The sequence below is a fragment of the Etheostoma spectabile genome, chromosome 5 (assembly GCF_008692095.1).
Source record: "Etheostoma spectabile isolate EspeVRDwgs_2016 chromosome 5, UIUC_Espe_1.0, whole genome shotgun sequence".
Taxonomy (NCBI): domain Eukaryota; kingdom Metazoa; phylum Chordata; class Actinopteri; order Perciformes; family Percidae; genus Etheostoma; species Etheostoma spectabile.
The window spans coordinates 24,033,883-24,051,343 of NC_045737.1; the positions used below are offsets into that span (position 1 = coordinate 24,033,883).

The 17,461-nt window shown below is 43.0% G+C and overlaps 1 protein-coding gene and 1 long non-coding RNA gene across 2 annotated transcripts in view; one reads left to right on the forward strand and one right to left on the reverse strand.

The window, feature by feature from the left end:
• hmcn2 (hemicentin 2) overlaps positions 1-17,461 on the forward strand; it is a 53,582-nt gene that overhangs the window by 9,490 nt on the left and 26,631 nt on the right. Inside the window, exons 6-30 of the mRNA XM_032516758.1 lie at positions 1,206-1,312; positions 1,409-1,529; positions 1,624-1,887; positions 2,001-2,145; positions 2,619-2,740; positions 2,996-3,268; positions 3,697-3,838; positions 4,130-4,257; positions 5,150-5,263; positions 5,355-5,513; positions 5,603-5,797; positions 6,179-6,274; positions 6,417-6,544; positions 6,643-6,787; positions 7,322-7,434; positions 8,718-8,877; positions 9,042-9,201; positions 11,951-12,078; positions 12,259-12,510; positions 13,568-13,651; positions 15,462-15,653; positions 15,764-15,894; positions 16,066-16,210; positions 16,625-16,751; positions 16,842-16,999. Coding sequence (XP_032372649.1) covers positions 1,206-1,312; positions 1,409-1,529; positions 1,624-1,887; positions 2,001-2,145; positions 2,619-2,740; positions 2,996-3,268; positions 3,697-3,838; positions 4,130-4,257; positions 5,150-5,263; positions 5,355-5,513; positions 5,603-5,797; positions 6,179-6,274; positions 6,417-6,544; positions 6,643-6,787; positions 7,322-7,434; positions 8,718-8,877; positions 9,042-9,201; positions 11,951-12,078; positions 12,259-12,510; positions 13,568-13,651; positions 15,462-15,653; positions 15,764-15,894; positions 16,066-16,210; positions 16,625-16,751; positions 16,842-16,999 — 3,789 coding nt within the window. The remainder of the gene's footprint in view (positions 1-1,205; positions 1,313-1,408; positions 1,530-1,623; positions 1,888-2,000; positions 2,146-2,618; positions 2,741-2,995; positions 3,269-3,696; positions 3,839-4,129; positions 4,258-5,149; positions 5,264-5,354; positions 5,514-5,602; positions 5,798-6,178; positions 6,275-6,416; positions 6,545-6,642; positions 6,788-7,321; positions 7,435-8,717; positions 8,878-9,041; positions 9,202-11,950; positions 12,079-12,258; positions 12,511-13,567; positions 13,652-15,461; positions 15,654-15,763; positions 15,895-16,065; positions 16,211-16,624; positions 16,752-16,841; positions 17,000-17,461) is intronic.
• LOC116690019 (uncharacterized) lies at positions 294-11,082 on the reverse strand. The gene is made up of 3 exons (XR_004332141.1): positions 10,979-11,082; positions 9,701-9,703; positions 294-306 (listed from the first exon to the last, which is right to left on the reverse strand). It is a non-coding gene; the product is annotated as an uncharacterized LOC116690019 (long non-coding RNA).

Genomic DNA, 17,461 nt, shown 5'->3' on the forward strand with positions numbered 1-17,461 from the left:
ATCTTGCTGCATGGACAGATAATTTCACTTGTTTTGAGCACCTTTTCCCTCAGATTTAGTGTTTTTATCTTGTTTTTAGACACCCCTTTTTGGCAGTGCAGTGCAAAAAGTATTCAGATCTTTTACATAAGTAAAAGTACTAATATCACACTGTAAAAATACTATGTTACAAGTAAAAGTCCTGTATTGAAAATGCTACTTAGGTAAAGGTATGTAAGTATCGTCACAAAAACATACTTAAATTTGTTAAAGTAAAAGTACGCAATGCAGGAAAATTGTCACATTTTGTCTCAATTTTGTCTTATTCTGCTAATCATCAGCTGTAGGATGTTGTTTGGTAGTTCCATTAATAATAAAACATTGCATTTTATTAACTACATCAGTTTTGTCTGTAAACATCTTAATTTGTAAAGTAAATAGTAACCAGAGCTCTCAGATGAATGTTGTGGAGTAAAAAGTAGAATATTTGTGTCTGAAATGTAGCAAAGTAGTATTGGAAAGTGTCATGAAAAGAAAAGACAAGGTAAAAGTACCTCAACATTTGTACTTAAGTACAGTACTTGAGTAAATGCACTTATGGTGTTTTAATGGTACCTACTTGACTCGCCTCACCTCGACTCGGCCCGGCCGCGGTGCCCCGTCCTCCTTTTTCCATTATAAATGAATACCTCCTCATGCGTGAGTTGAACGTCAGAGGTGTGTTGCTTTTGATTCTCGGCATGTGGCCGTTGCCACAGCCAGAAGACAAATTAGTTTCAAAAGAAGCTGGAGGCAGCAAAAAAAAAAAAAAAAAAGCTGGCTAAACTATTTAAACACGGGGGGTTTTGTTCAGGACATTCCCCCCCATCTGTCGTTAGCAATGATGACGCAGTGAATAGGGATGATTTTGTCCATCCAAACAGTAGTCTGCAGGTTTTCACATCACCTTTTGGTATCGCCTCAGCTCGCTTGGAACCTCAACTGAATTGGTACTAATAAAAGTACCTGTTAGCAGGTACCAGGGACGTTTTTATCGTAATGGAAAACCAAAAAAGGCAAGGAGAGTCGAGGCAAGTCGATTAGGTACCATGTAATGGAAAAATGCCATTAGTTACATTCCATCACTGCTGTTTTCTTTCCTGATGTATACATTTACAGTGTTATTTGTGCCCCCAAATGAGGGAAATCATATTTCAATTTGAAAAGTTCCTTTTCTTGTGTTGTAGGTCGTGTAGTTGGTGAAGCACAGGGCCTGAAAGAGCTGTTGAACATTCCCAACTCGGCTCGTGTCGTCAACCTAAAGTTTCCCAGACCTGGGGCTTGGAAACTGAAGGTACTGCTGTGGAGAATAATCCATCTGTAATAAATCTGTTTCTTGACTTTTTTCATGACTGTGGGCTAATGAAATACTATTGCTTTATTTCTAAAGGTGAGCTGCAGTGGGCGCCACACTCTGAGGGTCACGGGAGTCAGCAATCTAGACTTCCGGGCAGGCTTTTCCAGTGTACCTATGTCAGAGTTCAACCACACCAGAGGGAGGCCAATAAAAGGTCGACAGACATGTTTCTGTTAGCTTCTTGAGTCTTCTTTGACTTTGAACCCATGCAGATGATGACTTCATGACAATCTTCTTTTGTCTGTCAGGACTTCCAGCCCATGTTTTGCTGAAATGTACAGGCCTCAAGCCTCCAGGTCAACTCAGCCATGTGGAGCTCATATCAGGCTCAGGCCGCTCGTTACGCACCATCCCCGTGCCTATGCCACATGACCTCGGCCAGCAAGGACTGTGGAGTCTCCCGGAGTTCCGCACCCCCTCCCAGAGCTTCTTCATCAAGGCGACAGGCAAAGACGTGGAGGGCTACCGCTTCCAGAGGCTGTCCAGTGTCTCCTACACCAACATCGTTCCCGGCAAGACAACCCCCTTCCATGCAGACATAGCTCACTAAAGCCACTCCACAGTGTCTCTTACACCTCAACAATCTCTTTGGTGACCTTTAATCTTTGTTTCCTCCCTCGTGTAGGTCCTCCAGCTGTGAGCATGCCTGATGTGGTGCAGGGCTTCTACATGCAGCCGGCTGTGATTGGCTGCTCGGTGGAGAGTGACATTCCCTACAGGCTAAGATTCACCAGAAGTGGGATAACACTGGGAGAGGAGAAGTTCTTTCAGTGAGTCTTGCCTCTGTTCACTCAGCACTCTGGAACATTGGGCTTGCTTTCCCAATTCCGGATTCTGATTCCTTTAGATGCTGCGGCTTAATTAGCCCATTGCCTGCTGTTACGCTAATTAGGTCCCTTACTAATTTTACAGTGAGCAGGTCTCATCTGTAAAGTATTAGTGCTGCTCGACTGCCAAGTTTTATTGGCTCATCTGTCACGAAACATGTATACAGAGTTAATTTTGTAAACATTACATATTCGATTGTGTCATCTTGAGAAAATAAACAAAACGCTTATTCTTTCTTGGCGTTGACGCTTTGCTTTAAATTACATTCATAAAGTGAAGCTCTGTGTGTGTGTGTGTTTTTGTGTGTGTTTGTGTGTGTGTGTGTGTGTGTGTAAGATACTAATTGAATGTGATGTAAAATGCGATCTTGTTGCTATTGTCATATTCCAACAAACCAAGCATGTCTTTGTATCAGGAATTCTGCTATAGCATCATGGGAGATTGCCCATGTGTCAGCTGCGGATGAAGGCCTGTATGAGTGCGTAGTGCAGAGCAGCGCAGGACAGGGACGGGCCTTAACACAGTTGACTGTTAGAGGTATGTCTCACAAACATTCATACAACGATCCAAGCACACACACACATCCTCAGTCGTCTTGCCTGCATGCATCACAGTCACAGCAAGGCTTTGTAACAAGTTCCAGAAATGTTCTTTTATCTTAGATTCATGGCTAAAACATCAACATGACACAAATCATGCCAGTACAAACATTTGAATGAAAGAGTAAACTATTTCTTTGTTCACTGCTGAAAACCCCAAGTTGATGTCTGAGTTGTGTTTCCACCAAAACAGAGCCTCCCCCAGTCCTGAGGCCAGCAGTGAATGTGACGTCCTCTGTGGGAGGCGTGGCTGTGCTGTCCTGCCAGGTGGAAGGCTCCATGCGCCACAACTTGACCTGGTACCGAGCAGGACGTACCATCCAGGCCCGTGCTGGGAGGGTGAAGCTGCTCTCCGACACATCTGTGCAGATCAACGAGGTGCGGACTCAGGATGCTGGGGAGTACCACTGTGTGGCCACCAATGCCCACGGAGACAGCAGAATCACCACATGGCTTCTGGTTCCAGGTACGGAAGCACGATACCCTGCTGATCACCTGCTTAAACACTTAACACACCGGGGGCCTCACGGCTCCACTCAGGCTCCCGTCATCTGTTTTCCATTATTAGCTTAACCTCCTCCGAGTTAGATTGAGCCATTTCCTTGTCAGAAAACGTTCTGCATTATTGATGTATGTTAAAAAGTGTGGCTTCTACCAAGGGTACACACTCAGATGTTTGTAATGCATGTAAAAGAAATAGCCAATTTAATATGAAACCTCTGTAGCAATGATGTCAGACACTGTAAGTGCCGGTAATTGCATTGTAGCCCACATCATCAGGAGTTTACGGATGTTAAACTTGCAGTAGGGAAGTTATAAGTTACATCATTCAGCCAGCATTGACAAGGTTCTAGTCATCGTCAGCATTTTGCATCTGTGTGACTTCAATTGCAGAGGCTCCTTCTGTGGTAGTTCACCCCCTTGGCCAGGCTTTCTCCCGAGGGGACGAGATCCGCCTCGTCTGCTCAGCGTCCGGCTCCCCCTCTCCCCAGCTCTTCTGGAGCCATGGAAACATGTTCCTCACTAATCGGCCGAGGTAAGGGAACTCTCAGCCCACTCAACACCTCCGGCACAGAGGACTCAAAGTGTCATTAAATTCCACTTTAACTACATGCACTTTTGCCACATCTTGTTTGCATCACTTTGGAGTCTTTTTTTCCAGACCACAAGTACTTTATATGCCTGTGTAAAATACATATTCAAAGAAATATTTCTCTCATGATATCCAGGAATAGCAGAAAGGGTTATAGATAAATTGGCGGTTTACATCTGCACATGTAATCACAAAGAATCAACAAACATGAAGTCTGTCAATTGCATCATACAGGTTGAATCTAAACCAACATGGAGTTCTGACCATCAGAGGGGCTCTCCCAGAGGATGCTGGGAACTACACATGTTTGGCAACCAATGAGGCTGGGATGGCCTCGCAGTCTGTGTCACTTACGTTTGCAGGTAAGTCAAGATATCCTTACAAATATTTTAGCCTTTTTACCATTAACAGTAGTCTCTATTTTGTTTAATTTCTATGATAATTTAGTGAATAATCGTTTCTGTAAGGATTCATTTTTTTAGACTAAAAATAAGAAAATACTTTTTTTTTTTTTTAAATCTGTGTTGTTGTCTATTGTTCATGAACATTAGTTTTGAATTAATCTGTGAATGATATCCAGCTCTGAGAAGCGCGACTGTGGCCACATGCTGCTGCTGTCCCACAAATTAGTATATTTCTCTTCTTGTCTTGTGAGCGCTGACAGTTGTAGGCCCGAAGTTTCAGTCATGGCAAGTCAGTTAGTGGTTGACAGAAACCTCAAAACTGATGGACTGTGGCAGCCTCTTCCTGGGGTGTTATACACACTTTTGTCTCTGAATGACATCTAACCTGTGTGTGTGTGTGTGTGTGTGTGTGTGTGTGTGTGTGTGTGTGTTTGTGTTTTTATCCCGCATTATTATTATTTCCAAATCTGGTAAATTGCTATGAATTAAAAATGATTTAATTATGCACAATTAAACTGCTTTCTTTTAGGGCTGCTGGATTATGTAAAAAATCCCAATCATGATTATTTTGGTCAATATTGAAATCACTATTATTTAACACCATTACTTGTTGACTTGTGGATAGACGTTGCAATGAAAAATTGACAACTTGAGCTGGGAATTTAACTTAATACTTTTCCCATTTGAACATTTTGTTTCCATTCAGAAGACAAAATAAGAGTCTATTGCAAACTATAATGGGCAAAATAATTTTGCCGTTTTTTTTGTTATCACTAGGAGCCAAAATCACAATCGCTATTAAAAAAAAAAGTATTAATTGCACAGCCCTACTTTCTTTTCTATCCTCCAGAGGTGCCTAGAATAACAGTGGCGCAACAGGTCGTACTTGTACCTGTTGGTGGTGTTGCAACTCTGGAGTGTCAAGCTACAGGCGTTCCCCCTCCTCTGGTTCACTGGTTCAAAGGTAAAATAAACTGAAAAACAGTGTGTACATAAAAGCGACTGAGGAAGGTTCATATAAGAGACCAATGGGCTTGTTTTCCGTGTGTTTCCAGGTGAGCTTGAGGTAGGCTCTGCTCCTTTTGTCGACCAGGATGTCCACCGCGGGACACTGCACATCCGAGGGGTGCAAGAGGTTGACGCTGGTCAGTACAGCTGTGTGGCCAGCAGCTCTGCTGGAACCTCATCTGGCACTGTCAGTCTGGAGGTTGGAGGTGAGACCGCACTTCAGTGTTCCACATGAAGCTTGCTTTTTTTTCTCACAAAATATACACAAAGGAAAAATTCACTGTTCCCTCCACAGCGGGCCCATTGTTCTCGGAGGCACCGGTTGACGTGACAGCAAACGTAGGCGAGAACATCACCCTCCCCTGCTTTGCCCGAGGTTCCCCGCAGCCGACGGTCACCTGGCGCAGACAGGACGGCAGACAGATTCTTTCGAGGACAGACAGCCACAGTAGAACAATGCAGCTGGAGAGCGGACATCTTCTAATCCAGAGTGAGTTATCCGTGAAGCACTATCACAGAAAAGAGCTTTGGTCTTTGTCCAAGTTTTTCTCCTTCGTTGTGAGATTGTATTTCCATCAAGGCTAAGGGAATTCACGCAAATGCATCCCCTACAAATGTTGATGTTCCAACATGTGATCTTCAGAGAACTTACCGAGTGGGACATGTGTGTCAGCAGGCTGGCATCTGAGGCAAACTCATTAATCGCATTACTTTCTATTTTTAACTCTTAATTACAACACAGTCAAACCAATAATACCACCAGTATTGTGTAGGGGATTTAACTGCTATTAACATGGACTTGATTTATCTAGACAAATAGTTCTTTCTCAGTAAATTAAGCAATGCTGGTTTACTATGTGTTTGACGACAGGTGTCTGGCTGGATGATGAAGGGCTGTACATCTGCGAGGCCAAGAACCAGTTTGGAACCATTAAATCTGAGGCCAGAGTTGGCGTCACTGGACTGGGTAGGCTTGTCTAAACTCTCTTATTGATCTGCACTGTTTCTTTTAAAGGAAATCGCAGCAACGCCAAAGCTGACTGTGGCCTTAAAATACTTTTGCATTTTCCTGCTTTTGTTTAGTATTCATATCTTAACATTTCCTGCAGAGCCCCCTCTCTTGGTGCAGGGTTCCCCAATCATCACCACTGGCATTGGCCACTCCCTGAGTATTCCTTGCATGTTGTTGGATGGAATACCTCTTCCAGAAAGACACTGGTCCAAAAATGGAAACCCTGTAAGACTGACTAGTATTCAACTTTCAAATACTTACTGTAAGTAACGCAGATCATCTCAATGTTCCTGTGTGACAGCAGTTGTTTCTCTTCTGCGCAGGTTCAGCTGAATCGGAGGATGTTCCTGAGGAGTGATGGCAGTGTGTATATTGAAAGAGCCATCCCAGAGGATGCTGGGACATATGTCTGCACTGCGGTGAATGTAGCAGGTTCCATGAACATCACAGTCAGCCTGGAGGTCCACGGTAAGAGTGCAGGTTAAAGTAATTGTCCCACATTTGGAAATTGTTTTCACTTTCTTGCCAAACTTTAGGTAAAAATCAATAGAGGGGTATCAATCTTCTCATCTCAACTGTCAGCAAGAAAGCATATAAGCCCTTCCCAAAATGTCAAACTATTCCTTTAGGTTCACACCCTTTTAAGTTCACATCCCTGAATACAGTTTCTTAATGCTAGAGACACTGGCAGGTTTGAACCAAAGATTAAGGTTTTGGACAGTCAAGTCAAAAATGTGCTGACTTAGCATGGAAAACAACAATATGTCTATGACTTGACCACCTGCTGTCATCATATTGAGAGGCTTCATTTATTGCATGCTGTGATGAAAGGATCATTTTGTTCATAGGCGCGTAATGACAGACAGGCCAGATTATGGTTCATCATCGGTTTGTAATGAAGAAATGCCTCAGGCGCTGACACTGCTGCCTGGCTAAGGCTAGTGATAATACTGTGGTCCAGGCAGTTAGACAGCTGTGTTTTGTGACCTACTTTTTCCACAGTGCCCCCTGAGATCAACGCTGGTCCGTACCACTACATAGCGAATGAGGGCGTACCCATCACACTATCATGCGAGGCCAGCGGAGTTCCCAAGCCAAATGTTGTCTGGTCCAAGGTAGGCTGTCACACTTGCTCTCAAAATCTACTTTTAATGATTGCTTTGGCTGCATCCCATAAACCCATGCAGGACTAATTGGCTAGTCCTTATTCCCATACAATTATCTAGTGAGGATGAATCATCAATAATAGTTTGTAAACTGATGAAGTAATAGCTATACTAAGCATGTTGCAATCAAACAAAAGATTAATATCCAGTTCTACAATAGTGATTGGATCTATAATTCTTTTGTAAGTGTTGAGTTAAGTCTTTAGCCTAACCAATCATTACTAGGCTATTGATGTAATCAGCACTAGAATAAAGATAGTGGTAGTAATAGTAGTCCTCTTCATCTATGAATGCATTCTATAAAGATTCACTACTTGAACTCTAGTCATGTTAAGGCTCTAAGTTATTACATTTTATTTTCATTTCCCTATTGGCGTATAAATCTAACAACACCGTTTCTCCCTCTGGCCTTATTTTCCTGAGTTGTCTGAACGCTCTAAAAATACCACCAACAATAACGGTTTGCATTGCATTTAAGATTTGATTAACCTGACCAGGAAAGATGTAACCATGGCAACTTCACCATATTGCTGCTTGACTGTGAGACATCACTCAGGATTGTATTGTACATTAGAAATCTATTTAAAACCTTTCCCCTTCCACACTTGAGTTGAAAAAGAATGGTATCACACTGAGGAAACCTGAAAGGTTGAATGCAACCAGGCTGATCCGGTGTACAGAGAATGAACCTTGTCATCAGATGTTTTCATGGCATGCAGTGCTACACTTCTGTCTTGTTGCTTAGTGGGACACTACTAAAATGTGATAATTAAAGGCACAATCAAATTACATTTCTACCAAATTATAAATTATAGATGAGTATGGAATGGATTTAGCCCCGCAACGCAAGAGCAAACCTCCCTCCATGACATAGTCAGCATTACTGAGGGAGCTCAACAACATATTGTTAAACTGAGCCAAATTTGTGCATCCTTGCTTTCTACCAAACATTTTCAGAGTAGTACTCTAGAGTCAAGTAAATTTTTTCTGTCAGATAAAAGTGAATCTGTAAAAGCAATTTGATGTTCAAAGCAAGTGCGTGTTCAGCAGGCTACATTTTCGTTTGTGTGTATCGGGGATAGACAGCGAGTTAAAAGGGTGCTCTGTAATTACATTAGCCATCAAAGGTTGGGCTGTTAACCCTAAACCGAGCTTAGGATCCCTGTGCTGTTGTGCAGACAGCTTTTATGTACAGTATATTCTGTCTTGTCTTATGCCTGCTCTTCCTCCAGGGGAGGCAGCCTCTGCCCAGGGACCGCTCCTCTCTTCAGTCTGACCCTGATGGACACCTCCACATCCCCCACCCCACCACTGACGATGCAGGCATCTATGTCTGCACTGCCAGCAGTTCTGTGGGCTACGCTAGCCGAGAGATCCAGCTCAGTGTCAACAGTAAGGCACATACATGTTCCACCACAGTCACCCAAACAGAGCAGTGTTTGATTTAACGGTCTGTCTAGACTCTAGACTGTATGATGTTTCACTGTTTGAACAGTTTTAGAGATACAAGGCAGGTTGAACACGGTGCACTTACCACTTCTTTCATGTTTTTTCAGCCATGCCTACGATAATGGGTGTGAGTGGCCCTGACAACACAGTGAAGATGGCTGCAGAGGTGGGGACAGAGGTTGTTCTCCCATGTGAGGCCCAGGGGAGTCCCTCTCCACTAGTCATATGGAGCAGAAATGGGCATCCCATCCCTCCCGTCACACATGGGTAAGAGGAACAGTTACATCACTCCGGCAATGATGCAGTGAAATTAGTTAAACATCATGTATAAAACGTTCCCACCATGCCTTACCGCTGAGTTAGCTAACATCTGACTGCTGGCTGCCATTCAGAGCTGCTTCTAATGTGTGGAGTTCGATGCCTTTTGAAGGGCTGCTAGGCTGAGGCTGCAACAGTCTGCCGGAAAGCTGTGTGCAAGTTTCACTCATTGGCTAAACTGAGGAGAAACATCTGTTCCCACATGGTTCACTGCTTCCCAGCTCTCATGTGTGGTCACCCTCGGTGCAGACAGGCTGGCCGGCTGGAGACGCAGGCTGGATAGATGACAGACAGACTTCCTGGGCAAGACACCAGACTGAGAATGGTTTTGGGGTAGATAGAAGAATGACGGGAGTGGGTTGAAAGCATCGGTGACTCAGAATTACAGTATGACTTGTGTGGGGCCAGGAAGAAGAAAAAAGATGGGGGTGGAAGAGGGGAGGAAAACGAACTGACAGAAGAAGAGATACAAGCCCTGTCTGCCTGATGTTTGGAATCCCTGGGGTGCTTCAGCAGTAAAACAACATGCTGACTCTGTACTAGTCCTGTCTGATGAGAATAACACATCTCTGTGAACAACCCCCACTATAGCCCGTGGTTTGCATATGCAGGACCTGCGGAAACAAGCACGCTGTGAAAAAGGAAGATTCATTCTCTCTGTGGGGACAGAAGAAATGGCCAAGTGGTGCTGATTGTTGAATAGGCATGTACCAGGCAAAAATTGGATTAGTTTATTCCAGAGCCTGATCCTGATGAAATTTGTCACAGTCAGTCTTTGTGTCAGACTGTGTACACAGATGACTTGACACCAATGTGGGGAGTGATGGATGTGCAAGTGGTGGTTCATGGCTTGTGTCTGCGAGCTTGTGTCAGCCTTCACTCTGGCACAGCCGAGCTGCATCGGCACAATCTGAGCAGCACAGATTGACCACTGCAGAGGCAGTCGTTCGGTTCCCATGTTAGATGTTGCTGCCTCTCCTAGGACATTTTGAGGAGGTGGGGAATCAACGTTACACCATCTGTGCAGCTGAAATATAGGGCTCTTTGTGTTTCAAGCTCATTTCCAGTTACATGTCCATGTTATTGTTATAATTTAGTTGCTTAGCAGACACACTTATCTAAAATAAATCAAAGAGGTGCGTGTACATTTATGGATGTTATGCGTTTATACAGCTGGATAGCTTCTGGTGTTATTAGAGTTACCTCACAGCCCTTCAAAGTCGCTGACATACATCTAATCTTCTTTTAACCTACATTTTACCGCTGCTTTTGTTTTTGCTGCTAAACACGTTTTTTTAATGGAGCGCAGTGCATGTGATCGCCTCCATCTGTCCGTTTGTTTGAATGGACGAATGGATGGTTTGGCATAAACTTTGCTGAGTTTCCACATAGTTGTTCTCAGGAGGACGAGACGTATTGATAACAGATCTGTGTGACTTTCCATGTAGCGCCTCCATCAGGCCAACCTTTTGATTTTCAAAGTATCTTTGTTTCCTGACATCCGTGTAATGATAACCAGACAATAGATGCTGTGCACATTACTGTTTCCAATAGCGCTGTGCAATTAATCAAAATTTTAATCATGATAAATATTTTGGCTCCTAATGAATACAGACCAATCAAGAAAAGCAATTATATTGCACATTAGGTTTGAAAGGAAACTCTTATTTTGACATGTCTTCTTAATGGAACAACAAATTTCCATAAGGGAAAAGTATTAAGGGACATTTTACAGTTCTAGGTGTTTTCACTTTTGATTTGTTTAACTTTACCACTGTTTTTTAAGTTCAGTAATGCAACATCTTTCCAAAAGACAATGAGTAATCGTGTTAAATAATCGGAATTTCAATATTGGCCAACATTTTTGCAAATGGGATTTTTTTCCATAATCGAATAGCCCTAGTTCCCAACTAGAAGAAATGCATTGCTTTAAGAGCCTATTGCCTCTCCAATGGCAACGTCACCAGGTCAAACTTTGGTTACTGTTGTACACTGTAATCAATCTGGACAATGATAATTGAAAAAATAACAATTCACTTGGGAGATCACCTGGTCTAGACTTCACTTAGTGCTTTCTTGTTCAGAACTTTCATTCACCACTAGATCCAGTTTTATTTCTGACAAACAACACAAAAGAAAAGATGCAATTGACAGCTTTACAATGCACTTCAACTCTGTATTGCTATCACTTTCTTTTTTATTTTGTAGTTAGAGCTCAGCAAATCACTATCATAGTCAAGAAAATACAATGCAATGGACGACGTAGGACTAGGCTCCATTCTTTTCACAAATTGCTTACAATTGTACACATTATCTAATTAATTAACATACAAATGAACCACTTAATCAATGTGCTTCGGCCAGTAACTGTACTGGGAACTCACTGTCTGAATCTGTTTACAGGAACTGTTTTCATCAACTAAAAATAGTAACAGAAACAAAAGTGTATCTTGAAATTTGTCCTCACAGACTATGGTTTCCCAATCCTATAAACACAAGCAGCATTTGTAAATATGTTTCTATGTAAGTACTCATATAGATGTATTCATGCTCAACAATGTAAATGGGACTCTAGAGGAAAATAACGCTTTGAAACAGGAACACTTCATCTCCCAAAACACAGCGGCTGTAGCTCTCCAGTTACTCATAAACTGTTGTTTCCTTCATCTCTTTGCCCCTGACCCCTAACCCTCCCCAGGTTCACTGTTTTACCTTCAGGCTCTCTGAGGATCACTGATGTGCGCCTGATTGATAGTAAACTTTACACCTGCACTGCAGAAAACCCAGCAGGCAACGTGTCCCTAAGCTACAATTTACACATTCAAGGTAACTCTGCACGGCTTCATTAGAAAGCTGAACTTCTTGGAAATCTTAAAACTTTCAAAATTCTGTCAAGTTGATATATCACTTGTTATATTGAACACATAACTTCTAACATATATGAAATATGTAAATAAATTGTTGTGTGGCAAGACATCCCTTTACGCTATTTGTTTTTGTCCTCAGCTAAGCCCAGAATTCAGCCAGCCCCTTCCCTCCTGAAAGCCCTGATTGGCCAGAGAGTGACTCTGCCATGTGTGGTCCAGGGAGAGCCAAGACCTGAGGTCAGTTGGTTTCATAATGGACTTCCTGTTGGGGTCAAGAACACAACGCCTCTCAGGATCCAGCAGGTTAGCCTGGCTGACCAGGGCATTTACCAGTGTGTGGCCAGGAACAGCGCTGGACAGGAGACCCTGGAGATCAAGCTGGAAATTCTTGGTGAATATCTCCAGTTCAGTTCTTTCAGCAGAATTTCAGCAGGAATTTACACAACTCATCAGTATACAGCATATTCTGAATAATGTGAAACCTATTTAAATAACCATTTCCTAGTACTGGTGAAATGAAGATTTATAAACACTGACTGTGAAGTCTGTGTACATTATCTCTGGTGCTACCCCGAACTGGCTATGTATGCTCATTAGTCCAGCAGGGAGTTTTCTACACTGACAATGTCCCAGTTTAAGGCTCTCACAGTCTTGAGAGGTGTATTCTCTTGAGGCACAGTAGCTTCATGCTACAAGAGAATAAGGGCATTCAATTCACAGTGTGGAGTGGGCAGGGATGTCAAATTGTGGAGTTTCATCTGACTTCGATAAGGTGTGTGGGGAGGGGAAGTCCAAAGCTATTTGACCATCTGACATGCATTTCTGATGGAATATATTGACCCCTCAAGTGGTCCTTTTAGACTGCAAACTGTGCTGAACCAAGCCTTCTTGCCTTCAGTAATGGGGTGCCGCAGGGTTCTATTCTTGGTCCACTACTTTTACATCATACATAAATAACATAATTCTTACTAATCAGTACTTCAATACCCACATTTAAGCAAATGATAGATTTATATACCCCTGGTTCCACTCCAACACAGGCTCCAACCTAGTCATCTTCAATCTGCGTTTGGTGCATTCCCAATACCACTACCCCTAAAGGCAAATAAGACCTAGTACAGGTGGACGTACTAACCTTGGCAGAGCTAGTATGCACCTTTTAAATGGAATAAACTGAAAACTGCGCTCAGGATTGTTTAATTCCACTTTGAGATTTTAAAAGTTTTATCATCTGAGGTTTGTATGACTCTTATAATTACTTTTAATATTTCTGTTTGCCACTTGATTTGACAAGGAGTACTGTAAGATGTCTTAACTAGGACACCCACAACAGTCCCTCAGATACCCTGAAGACTTTATTCTCACTTACTTCGTCACCTACACTGGAACCTTTATTAACTAGAGACCATTTTTCAACCAGTACTTAAAATTTTTTACTGTCCTCACAGAGGCCCCGTCCTTTGCAGAACCTGGAGATGCCATAATGGAGAAAGTAGCGAACAGCAAGGTCATTATCCCTTGCCCTGCTGAAGGTAAGACATGTTTTACAGTTGAGTCACCTTTAGACCAAAACAAATAAGGTAATCAAAGATCTGGCGTTTAGAAGAAATACAATTTGCAGCATGTGACTCAGGCTTTTAGAGCCCTAAATGGATGTTTTTTTCAGTTTGTTCTTATGACAGATATGTGTATTCGTGCACCATGAAAGGAATGTTTGGCTGTCAACTTAGACAAATGATCAACAAACAGAAAATACGATCCTTGCCATTTAAAAGGTGCATCCTCCTTTTGTCACAGCCCATAGAGGCATGCTGTTGTCTATATTTAAACATATCTGTGCGAACAAGGTAGCATCCTGGAGGAATGTGCGCAGCTCGTTACTTATCGGATCACAGTGAGTGTCTGTGTAAGTCTGCAGATGCACTGATAGATACTTAACCCTCTGACAGCCAGTGCAAACAGGTATTGTTTTTGTGGAGCTGTGTCATGGTTACCAGCATTGTGAGAGAAGGTGAGGACTGTGTCCAATGTAGAGCAACAGCTGGATCCTCAGTCTGCCTTCTGCCTCAGTGAGCCACACCTGCTTTCCTCTGCGTCTGGGCCTGCTGGGAGAGGAATCCTAATTACAGGCTGCTGCTGCCGGCAGATGAAGGACGGGGATGTCCGAGGTGCGCCGTGAAGCACAGGAAGAGGAAGATGAAGCCGCACTAGCCCACCTTCCATCCCAGTCATGCCTGCTGGCAGACTGTACCAGGCCTCAGAGGGCTCACACAGAAATGCTTGATGCTCTCGACAGCCTAGAGAGGCAGCCAGCAGCAAGAGAAAAGAATCCCCTTATTGTTCTCCTGAGATGTGTCTGTATGAGGGAGATAAAGTACGGTCTCTGCCGGAAGGATGTTATTAATTCATCAACAAGCACATTGCATTTGATAGAGGTACTTTTTTGAGAAACACATGGAAGAGATAATCTCTGACTTCATCAGTCCCAGCAAGCAAATTCAAAGTCTTCTAATGAGATCAGTTAACATCTAAAACAGAACATCTTTATGAATTTCCTCACAGCAATGAGATAATGATTTTGTTTAGAGCCCCTTAACTGCAAACATGTGTTCGGAGAGGCAACAGACGATAACATCACTTTTACTGGTGCTGCGTCTCCTGTGGTTGGTATTTTTTGGATTGAGGAAGGGTGAAGTGTTTGATTTCCCTTCCTTGTCCGTGGTGTTTGTATATCTGACACTTGTATATCTGACACTGTAAATAGACATAGCCATGACATTTGGAACACTGCACTGCGCTTTTATTGCGACTCGCTGCTCTGTCCTTGTTCTGGGAAGTCTGTTGTGTTGGGTACAAAAGATCCTCCACCTTTTCCCATTCCACCTCCCTCCTCTTGACCATTTCCATTTCTTTTCCACCCAGTAATCCACAGCACACATCTGTTTCAGGCTCCTGAGTGTACGCAACAGTGCCTTTGAACTGCTTGTCCAACCACTCCTATTCTTACTGCTCACCTTGGTCTTTCGTTATACATCTTGATGCTAGTGTTTTAAACCTTACATTTCACATCTCTGCAGCATACTGGGTCTTGCTTTTTTTAATGTATTCTTGAAATGTTAGGCTCACGGGCTTTAAGGACCCATTTTGGCAATGTCTTCCCTGCTGTCCCGCTGTCCAACAGATAAATGTAGAGCTGGCTTTTTCTAGTCTTGGCCCGCTTTCCCATTAAGTTCCCCTGTAGAGGAGCAGAAAGATGGAAGTAACTTTTCTTTCTGTCAGACGTGATCAATATAGTTCAGTTTATACTCCCTCACAATCCTTTTCTTGTCTCCACCCCTGCAGGTTCACCTTATCCCAAAGTACGCTGGTTCAAGAATGGCCTGGAGATATACCCCGGACAATCAGAGCTTTCTGTGGCAAGGGATGGAGCTCTCGTAATTAGCACAGCATCTGCCAGCCACAGCGGGGACTTCAAGTGTGTGGCGACCAATGATGCAGGCTCTGTTGAGAGAAAGACTAGGCTGAAAGTAAATGGTGAGAATTCCGTTGCTGCTATTTTTCTCCCTTTCTAACAAAATATGTTAAACTGAATGGTAACACAGGGTAAACACAAATCTTCCCTTTTTACTTTTGTGCTTCTGCAGTTCCCCCAGAGATTCAAGATGATGGACAGCCGCTGAACCTTACAGTCACCTTGAAGCAACCTCTCACTCTGGGCTGCGATGCCTTTGGGATCCCCTCCCCCACAATCACCTGGACTAAAGATGATCATCCTGTGAGTTCTTTAACCCTAAATTCCTATTTACAGTCAATGTAAAACATGGGCTGCATGTAATATATACTTGGTTGATATCTAGCTGTACAGTGCCACCAAGTGGCCATTGTTATTGTATTTACAACTACATGAGAGACTAAAGATGCACTAAACAGATTTCTGTACATCCAGGTGGACAGTCCTGGGGTGTATCTGCAGAATGGGAACAGGCTGCTGAGAATCTACAGGGTTCAGCCAGAGCATGCAGGAAGATTTGCCTGCACTGCTCAAAACTCAGCTGGGGAGGCCCGGAGAGAATATGACATAGTGGTGCAAGGTGAGCTCATAAACCAGCTGTCTCACTGGTATTTAGTATACTAAATAATAGAGTGGAGGAAAAACAGATGTCAGGATAACTTCTACATTAAGTAGAGAGTTAAAAGGTAGTTTTTTCTTGGACTTAAAATCTCCTGGAGCATTTGTCTAAAGCCTCCAAAGATTAATTGAATTAAACTTTAATAGTCCACTTAATGTAGCGAAGATGCTGAAAATTGCCATACATACAGTATGTCCTACAATGTTAATGACCTAATTCATTGATGAACCTCTGTAATCTGGGTGATTTTACATCTTGTAATTTTTCCCTCACAACTGTGATTTGGAATTGGAAGTAATCGTTATCTTGTTCTGATTAAAACCATGTGAACTAACCAGTGTTCTGTATTTCTGGTGTATGCGTAAACGTTTACAGCTCCGCCGGTGATCTCCGGAACATCCCGGCTGCAGGAGTTAACTGTGGTACTGGGCCAGGAGGTGGACTTTCAGTGTCACGTTAGCGGACAACCAGCACCCAGAGTGGAATGGAGCCGCGATGGAGAGTAAGCGTCACTCTAAATGTTCATTGATGTGACATTCAGCGCCACACACCCATAGTATTGATTTGATCCACCAACCCTTCCTCTCTCCAGGGTTCTGTCCCGCGACGGAGACCCCCATGTGGAGTTTCTGGAAGATGGCCAGGTGTTGAAGGTGAAGTCAGTAAGACTGAGGGACCAGGGGCTTTACCAGTGTCTGGCCAGTAACAACGCAGGAACTCAGATGCGCCAGTTCAGACTCACAGTGCAAGGTCTACTTTATCTAAGACACATATACTCACAACCACATTTGCCTAAATTCAACTCATACTCTCATTTGTTTTTGTTTACAAAAAAAGACAAAAAAAACATTGTTATCAGGATATTGAGTGGTTCTTTTCCAAAAAGTGCTGTGGTAGCAGTTGTTTTGAGAAAGAAAAATAATGAGCATATTAAGTTAATGTGTAGAAAGCACCTCTGCAGTTGTACTATTTAACTTTCACCACACTGCCGGGTCTATGAGCACACACTGATTTCTCTTTATGCAGGGCTCTGGGGATTTCTGTGTCACTTTAAGACCAAGTCCCTTAATTACCCAACATTTTGCACACTGCAGTTCTGTTTTAGAATGTCTCCTGCACAAAACCGGCCAATTCCCTGAGGATCTATTCATCCTGTGCTATTGGCTAGTAAAAATCTTACTGGCTGTTAAACATGAACATATTGTTGGCCTT